The sequence below is a fragment of the Microtus pennsylvanicus genome, chromosome 2 (genome assembly GCF_037038515.1).
Source record: "Microtus pennsylvanicus isolate mMicPen1 chromosome 2, mMicPen1.hap1, whole genome shotgun sequence".
In the NCBI taxonomy this organism is placed as follows: Eukaryota; Metazoa; Chordata; class Mammalia; order Rodentia; family Cricetidae; genus Microtus; species Microtus pennsylvanicus.
In genome coordinates this window covers 89,803,398-89,812,033 of record NC_134580.1, presented here as the reverse complement: position 1 = coordinate 89,812,033, position 8,636 = coordinate 89,803,398, and the positions used below count along the sequence as shown (strand labels likewise).

The window sequence follows — 8,636 nt, the reverse complement described above, 5'->3', positions numbered from 1 at the left end:
TTTTTTTTTTTAGTTTATGTCTAAAAGTCACTCTGAGTGAGTACATATTATAGTTGTCTTTCTGGGTCTGGGTTACCTCACTCAATATGGTTTTTTTCTAGATCCATCCATTTGCCTGCATATTTCAAGATGTCATTATTTTTATGACAGAATGGGAAAAGATGTTATTTATTGATTAAAAACTCTATATGTAGCTGTATAGTTTAATTAGATAGTCTAGGCAGAATTCTGAAGCAATGGAGCAAACTGAAGAAAAACGATATTATTAAAACTGAATAAGGGATGGAGAATAAATAAATGATAATAAACAGAAAGCCCAAAACTACAATGATTACACTTGTCTAAATAGCTTTTGCAATGCCTTTGTATTCATGATTCTTTTTTTCACATTCTACTATACCTGCTTGAAAAATTTTTTTAACCCTTCTCTGTTACTTACAGCTTAGAAACAAAATTATCAGTACTATTTACAATCTTTAGAATGAACCAAGAAAATAACTCTAACTCCTGGCACTTCAGACATCATTGTAATCTGAAATTGCACATATCATGTTGGAAAAAAAATGACATTACAAGGGATGGCATTCTTTCAACATTGAGTCATGTGTTTTCCTTGTTAAGCACCATTTTCTACTCAGGAATACATGAGGCACTTCCATTTTACATCACAAAGGTATCTAATACAAGTTGCTTCTATGTTAGAGAAAATGGTAAGTTTACATATTTTCTTTGTAAAATTTGATAGAAAGGCAACAACTCCTGGCATTTTATTTTCATGTGTTAACAAGCTATTTTTTATTCGTCATTTAGTAGGAGATTATATCGTTTTATCATTACTGATCATAGAATAACTGATTAATGGATAAGTTTCACACAAAACTTTACGTTTTTGGCATTCTTCTAGTACTATTTATATTCCCCTATGTGTAATATGGTACTAGTTCAAAGTCAGTCAGTTATTATGCTTTTTCCAATATTTTTAAGGACATTTTCTCTTATTTTTAAAATTATGATATATTCTCATGACATCATTTCTCCCTTTTCTTTCCTCCCTTCAAATCAATCCACATACCCATCCATGATCTATTTCCAATAAAATTCAAAACCCCTTCATACAGTGAATGTTGTTACAATTATTCTTCTGTGTTGCTCAATTCCTTTTCTTTTTTGTGCTCTATTTTGCTCTAGACATCCTCAAGTACTTTAGGAGGCAACTCAGGTCCACAGCAACACTAATCACAAACTTCACAAACTAACATCTGGGAATAATCAATATACATACTGTTAAGTTTATTTCCATCTCTCCATTTTACCTGAATGATAACAACATCTTGTAGAGCCAGGTTTCCCTGTGTCCTCTCAGATAAAGTGCCACATAGAATCTTCCATTAGGAATATATGAAGCTAATTATATACACCTTGTGAGTCTCTGACCAAGGGACAATGCAAAAGCATGACATTTAAGGAGCTCATGGTTACAGAATTTTTCTCAAGAGAATTATTTGTTTTGGTCAGTGCGTCCAAAGAACTCTGAAACTCAGATACTACAGAGAAAGAAGGAAATAAATGTGGAATTGTTTTGGTCTCATTAAGCTACTGATCCACATTGATATTTACTCATTGCAATTACTTCTTGCTTTGAGGTAAATATTTTATCAAAATTAAACATAAATAATCAAAAGACTAGAAATATACTGGACAAAGAGTTGGATCAGGAAAAGAAGCAAGCTTGAGAATGTGAATTCAATCTCTGGAGCTAGAATGTGGAAGAAGAGAATAGACTCCTAAGAGTTGACGCCATCTCTACACCAGCCTTCTTTTCCAAAAAAAAAACTAATTATAGAATTTTAAACTTCATAATTCATTGTTTTGTGTTGAGTAAAATTTCTTCGTGCATATGTACCACAATTTCATTATCTATTCACTAAGTGATCTGTGACTTATTCCATTCTCTAGCTATTGTAAATAGAATAGCAAAAAAGACATGAATATATAAATAACTTTGCAGTAGAATATTGTCTGTGGTCATTCAAAGAAAATATCTCCCATATGCTCAAATGTTTGTATATTTGGTCCCCAGTTGGTGGCACTATTTAGGTAGGTTTAGGAGCTATACACTACCTGGTAGAAGTAGGTGACTGTGATGGGCTCTGAGGGTTCAAAGCCTCGCAGCACTCCCAGTGAGGTCTGTTTTGTGTTTACAACAAAGATGTAAGTTATTAGTTCCTGTCACCATGCTTTTGCTCTGCCATCATGAATGTTTATTTCTCTGTAACCATAAATCTTAATAACTATTTCTTCTAGAAGTTGCTTTGGTCATTGTGTATTATCTCATATAAATGAAAAAGTACGTGAGACAGGGTCTTTTATGTATGAGGCCATTGTTGGTATAGTTGCTAATGTGATATTTCTATTTTAATCTTTTCTTTTTTTCTTTATTTTTTAACTTTTCATACAATGTATTTTGATCACATTCTTTTCCCTAAATCCAACTCCTCCCCACACCCCATCATTACTCTTCCTAATTCATATTCTTACCTTCTCTTAAAGAAAACAAATAAATGCTTAAATAAACACCTAAACAAACAACAACAAAATCATAAAGTCTGTTTTGTGTTGAGCAAGTATTTCTTGAGTATGTAGCCCTCTCTGTAGTCGTATACCCAGTGTCACTCCCCTGAAAGAAACTGATTTTTCCTGTCCCAACATCAATCAATTGCTAATAGCTACTTGGGGGTAGGAAATTATGCCTATTTTCCCTTCTTCATGATGGGCTATTTTCTGGTTTGAACTTGGTGGATATAGTTCATACAAATATAGTATCTGACAGTTCATTTGCCCAACATCCATGCTGTTTCCTTAAAGTCATTCAACGCTGTTGGCTCTTAGAATCTTTCTATCTCCTCTTCCATATAGATCTCTAGCATGAGGGGAGAGAAGTACTATAGTCATCTCATTTAAGGACAGGAGGTCTGAAGTCTCTCACCCTATCCATGTTGTCCAGTTGTGGGTCTCTGTGTTAACTACCCACTACTGCATGAATTTTCTTGATGTGAGTTGATTGTTTCACTAATTTATGGGTATAGTAATATATTATTTAGAATCGTTTTGTTAGCAGAATAATTGTATATTTTCTATAGCGTCTCTGGCCTATGTAGTCTCAGGTTCTTGACATAATTAAAAGTCTCAGAAATGGGTTCATATCATTGAATAGGTCTTGAATCCAATCAAGCCATGTTTGTTAGTCCATGGCTTTTGTGTCACTATTGCATCAATGGGTATATCATGTAGATATGTCGCTATTGTAACTTACAGGGTTTGAGGCATGGTGAACTTGATGATTACTTTTCTCCTCCAGTAGTGTGCATAGTACCGTTCAGTGCTATGAACACTAGTCAGTATGTTTTAGATGCCTCCACACTGATTTCTATAGTGGCTACACCTATACGCCCAACAGAGGTGAATAAGGATTACATTTTTCTGAAAACAATTGTAGTCACTGTTTTCTTTTTTTAAACTTTCTTTTTGTTTTATTGAGAAAAAAAAACAATTTCCGCCTCCTCCCAGCCTCCCACTCCTCCCCCCCATTCCTTTCACGGTCCCCCCACTTCTCTTCCTCTCCCCCCTACTCCTCTCCCCCTCCCTCTCAAGTCTGAAGAGCAGTCAGGGTTCCCTGCCCTGTGGAAAGTCCAAAGTCCTCCCCCCTCCATCCTGGTCCAGGAAGGTGAACATCCAAACTGGCTAGGCTCCCACACAGCCAGAACATGAAGTAGGATCAAAACCCAGTGCTATTGTCCTTGGCTTCTCAGCAGCCCTCATTGTCCGCCATATTGAATAAATGGGACCTACTGAAACTGAGAAGCTTCTGTAAAGCAAAGGACACTGTCACTAAGACAAAAAGGCAACCCACTGACTGGGAGAAGATCTTCACCAACCCCGCAACAGACAAAGGTCTGATCTCCAAAATATATAAAGAACTCAAGAAACTAGACTTTAAAATGCTAATTAACCCAATTAAAAAATGGGGCACTGATCTGAACAGAGAATTCTCAACAGAAGAAGTTCAAATGGCCAAAAGACACTTAAGTTCATGGTCAACCTCCTTAGCAATCAGGGAAATGCAAATCAAAACAACTTTGAGATATCATCTTACACCTGTCAGATTGGCTAAAATCAAAAAAACACCAATGATAGCCTCTGCTGGAGAGGTTGTGGAGGAAGGGGATCCCTCGTCTGTTGCTGGTGGGAATGCAAACTTGTGCAACCACTTTGGAAAGCAGTGTGTCGGTTTTTCAGGAAATTCTGGATCAACCTACCCCTGGACCCAGCAATACCACTCTTGGGAATATACCCAAGAGATGCCCGATCATCTGACAAGGTCACTGTTTTCTTGATGATAAGGATTCTGATTGGAGTGAGATGGAACCAATAGTGGTTCTAATTTGCAATTCCCTAGTGGCTAATGATTTTAAAACATGTTTCTTCTTTTTGTGTATTCTCTCCATGCGATAAATCTCAATTGTACCCTGCCCTCCTCTAAAGCACTAATCTAATAAATCTCTTCCATTAAAAAATCAGGAATCAGGTACAGGGTTAGAACCTGAAAGACAAGAAAAGCAGGGAGCAGCCGCCAGTGGCTTCATACCCCTACCATTCCTTCATCCAAAAAGAGATCCTCTCCCTGCTGGACCTTACTACTTCCTGTCTCCTCTCTGTCTATAGTCCTCCAAATCCCTATGGATAGTTTAGATTAGCTACTCACTAGTACCACTCTTTGACTCCAAAAAAAGATTGATTTGTCAGAACACAATCAAGATATCACACAACACTTCTCCCAATGCTCCTACCTCGTCTTCCCTCCTCCAGATCCACTTCTCTGTTTCCCTTCAAAAAAGAGCTTGCTTACCAGGGAGATCATAACAAGATATCATAATGCAGCATAATAAGAAACAATAAGATTAGGCAGAAACTCTCATATCATGGTTGGAGACCAAAAAGTAGGAGGAAAAGTGTGCCCCAAACAGGTAAAAAAAAAAAAAAACATGTCAGAGATAACCTCACTCCAACTTCTATGTGTCCCACAAAAACCCCAAGTTAAACAACCACAGCATGTATGCAGAGGGCCTGGTACAGACCCTTCCAGGCTCCATGGATGCTGCTTTATTCTCTGTGAGCCTATGTGAGCCCTGCTGTGTTGATTCTATGGGTCTTGTGCTCCTGGTGTCCTCTAACTCCTACAGTCCTTCCTCCTCTTCTTCCGCAAGCTTCCCAGTCTCCACCAGGCTCTTGGTCTCTGCATTTGCTCCCATCATCTGCTGGAGAAAGCCTCCCTGGTGACAATTGGGCTAGACACCAACCTTTGCTTAGAGCAAAATATTATTAGAAATCATTTTACTAACTTTTTCCCAGTCATGTTTGATTCTTTCCGGATTTTGGAGCCATGTAGCTTCCAAGTCCTGGCCATCCAGGCAGTGCCAGCCGTATCTCCCTCTGGTGGCTTAGGCCTCTGAAATGGATGGCCACTACCAGAAGCTCTGATCCACCATTGTGCCAGGTGCCAGAGCATCTTGCAGACAGGACAGGTTGTGGGTCTAAGGTTTTGTGGCTGGGTTAGTGTCCCAGTGTCACCACTGGGAACCTAGCCTGTTTATAGAAGATGGCCAGTCAGGCTCCATATCATTCAAAACACTTATAAACTTTTGAAACTTTTCTTCTAAGAACTTTGTTTAGCTCTGTAGCCCATTTTTATTGAGTTGTTTATTCATAGAGATTTTAGGCCTTCACATAGCCTAGATAGTAATATTCTGTCAAATATAAAGATAAAAAAGATTTCCTCCGATGCAGTAGACTACCGATTGAATTAAATCAATTAAATTAAAATTTTTATCTGCTGTATAGATACTTTTAAATTCCATAAAGACCCATTTGTCAATTGTTGGCTTTATTTCCTGAGCAACAAGAGTACTATTTAAGAATCCTATACCTTATCATAGACTACTATGGGAGTTTGAATGAGAAGTGTCTCTCACAGGCTATGTGTTTGAGCACTTGTTTTGTTTACAGTGCTGTTTTGAAGCGTTATGGAACTCCTAGGCTATAGATTTTGCTGGAGAACTGCATTTCAGAAGGGGATCTTAAGAGATTATAATATCTCCCTACACCCAGTTCATTCCCTATTTTCTGTATGTGTTTGGCAAATAGATTAGCATGCTTCCTCATGCAACACCTGCTGCTATTCCTGTCTCACCAATGTGGGCTTCCCCTTTGGAAACATAAGTCAAAATAAATACTTCCATTAGATGCTTATGGCGTTTGTCACAGCAATAAAATTACCTAATACACCTATCTACTTTGTCAGCTAACAGTTTCAGAGATTCAATACCATTTTAGTATTTTTTGTTGTCTTATTGCTCTAGCTAAAAATTGAATCCTTTTATTGAATAACAGCAGAACGAATTGTATATCTTTCTTCTGATTTTAAATAGAGTGTTTCAAAAATATTCTTCATTTGCCATATTGTTGGTTATAGATTTATAAAGTATACCTTATATTGTGTTGAGATATCTCCCTTCTAATGCTAGCTTATTGATTACTTTGATCATGAAATCATGAATTGCATTAAAGGTTGTCTTTCTACATTTTCAGAGATGATCATGAAGCTTCTGACTTTGATACTATTTATGTGATGAATGATATTTATTGATTTTCAGCATGTTAGATCATCCTTGTAAATATGAATGAAGCCAAATGGGTCCTACAAATAATCTTTGGTGTTTCTTGAATTCTGCTTACAAGTATTTGAGGCAATTGCACATGTATCATGTATTATTTAAAAAATAAAAGTAAAAGAAGACCAAAAAGTTTCCTTTACCTGAAGACACTAAAGTGACATTCCCCCTTCTATGTCTAAGAGCTTTCTTCAAGGGAAATATTATTTCATATATTTAGATTTGTTATATTTTTGCTATACAAATAAATTATATATTGTCATTTTTACTAAGTATAAGACAAAATAGAAGTTATATGAATATGACTAAACATACCAAAATTTAGATAATATTTTTCTTAGAAATTAGTTAACTGAACATTTACGCTCAATTAAGAATGATCAGTGTGCAAGTGTTTAATTATTTGTCTATAATCCATTATCTGTTTAAATACTCTCATCATTGCCATTTTCATTTCTTGATTCCTGAATGTATAGATCACAGGGTTCAGAAAGGGAGTGACAACTGCATCAAATATGGACAGAAACTTATCCAAGTGTTTGAAAGAAGAAGGCCGTGTGTAGATGAACATCACAGGGCCAAAGAATAAGACCACCACAGTCACATGAGCTGAAAGTGTAGACAAAGCCTTGGAGGAGCCACTTGAAGAATGTTTCTGAACAATAAATATGATGATAATATAAGAAATGATCAGTATGAAGAAGGAACCTACAGACATGAATCCACTATTGACTGAGACCAGTAATTTCAGTTTGTGTGTATCTACACAGGCAAGTTTGATAAACCGGGGAAAGTCACAGTAGAAGCTGTCCAAAACATTTGGTCCACAAAATGGTAAGTTTACTACAAAAGCCAGTTGGATGAGAGAATGGATAAAGCCAACCACCCAGGAGGCCACTGAAAACAAGATGCACATCTTTGGGCTCATAATGGTCAGATAATGGAGAGGCTTACATATGGCCACATATCTGTCAAAGGCCATGGCTATGAGTAAAATCATCTCCACACCACCAATGAAGTGAATGAAGAATATTTGAGTGACACATGCTCTAAAAGTGATGACTTTATGTTTTCTCAACAGATCATAAATCATCTTGGGGGAAATAACAGAAGAAACACCCAAGTCGATGAAGGAGAGGTTAGCCAAAAGAAAGTACATAGGAGAGTGCAAGTGAGTGTCAGAAGCCACAGTGAACACAATGACGGAGTTTCCTGTCATGCTTGCTACATAAAACATGGAAGAGAACACAAAAAGGAATAATTGGATGTCCGAAGAGTTGGTAAGTCCCAGGAACACAAACTCTGACACCACAGATTGATTCTTTCCTTCCATTGGCTCTGTTGGCAGTGCTACCTGAAAGAGAAAATGTGAGAAACTGTGAATTATAATTTTATAAATAGAATAGGAGAACATCCAAGTTATGAAAATCTATTTTACTACAGTATTGAAACTAGCTTTAAAGTAAGTAAAGTAAAGAGAAGTAAGTACTATACACAACCAATAATCTGAAATTTATAAATTAGTTTGAAATAGGACTTAATACCTGTAACAAATGTTTTGAACAAAAACTCAAAGACAATAAGGCTTGGTGGGCTTTAAAAGAGGATTTTACCGCCTGGAGAGATGCCTCATCAGTTAAGAATACTTGCTTTACTGTGGAAAGACCCTAGTTTTATACTTAACATCCATATCAAGTAGATTACAATGGTCTATAGTTCTAGCTCCAAAGATATCATTATCCTAATGATAACTCTTGTTTTTCCTGAGAGCTCCACAAACATGAAGCATAAACTTAGTGAAAAGACACATAATTTTTTTAAGACACATAATTTTTAAATGAACCTTTATAAAGAGAATATTTTTACCAACTGTTGATGACAACTTAAATTAACACATTCATTAAAGAG

At 36.5% G+C, this 8,636-nt stretch overlaps 1 protein-coding gene across 1 annotated transcript; it reads right to left on the bottom strand.

Moving 5' to 3' along the window:
* Window positions 1–7,098: 7,098 nt before the first annotated feature.
* Window positions 7,099–8,061, bottom strand: LOC142844986 (olfactory receptor 4F3/4F16/4F29-like). The gene has a single exon (XM_075963754.1). The coding sequence runs from the start codon at window positions 8,059–8,061 to the stop codon at window positions 7,099–7,101; it is 963 nt and encodes a 320-aa protein (XP_075819869.1).
* Window positions 8,062–8,636: the final 575 nt, after the last annotated feature.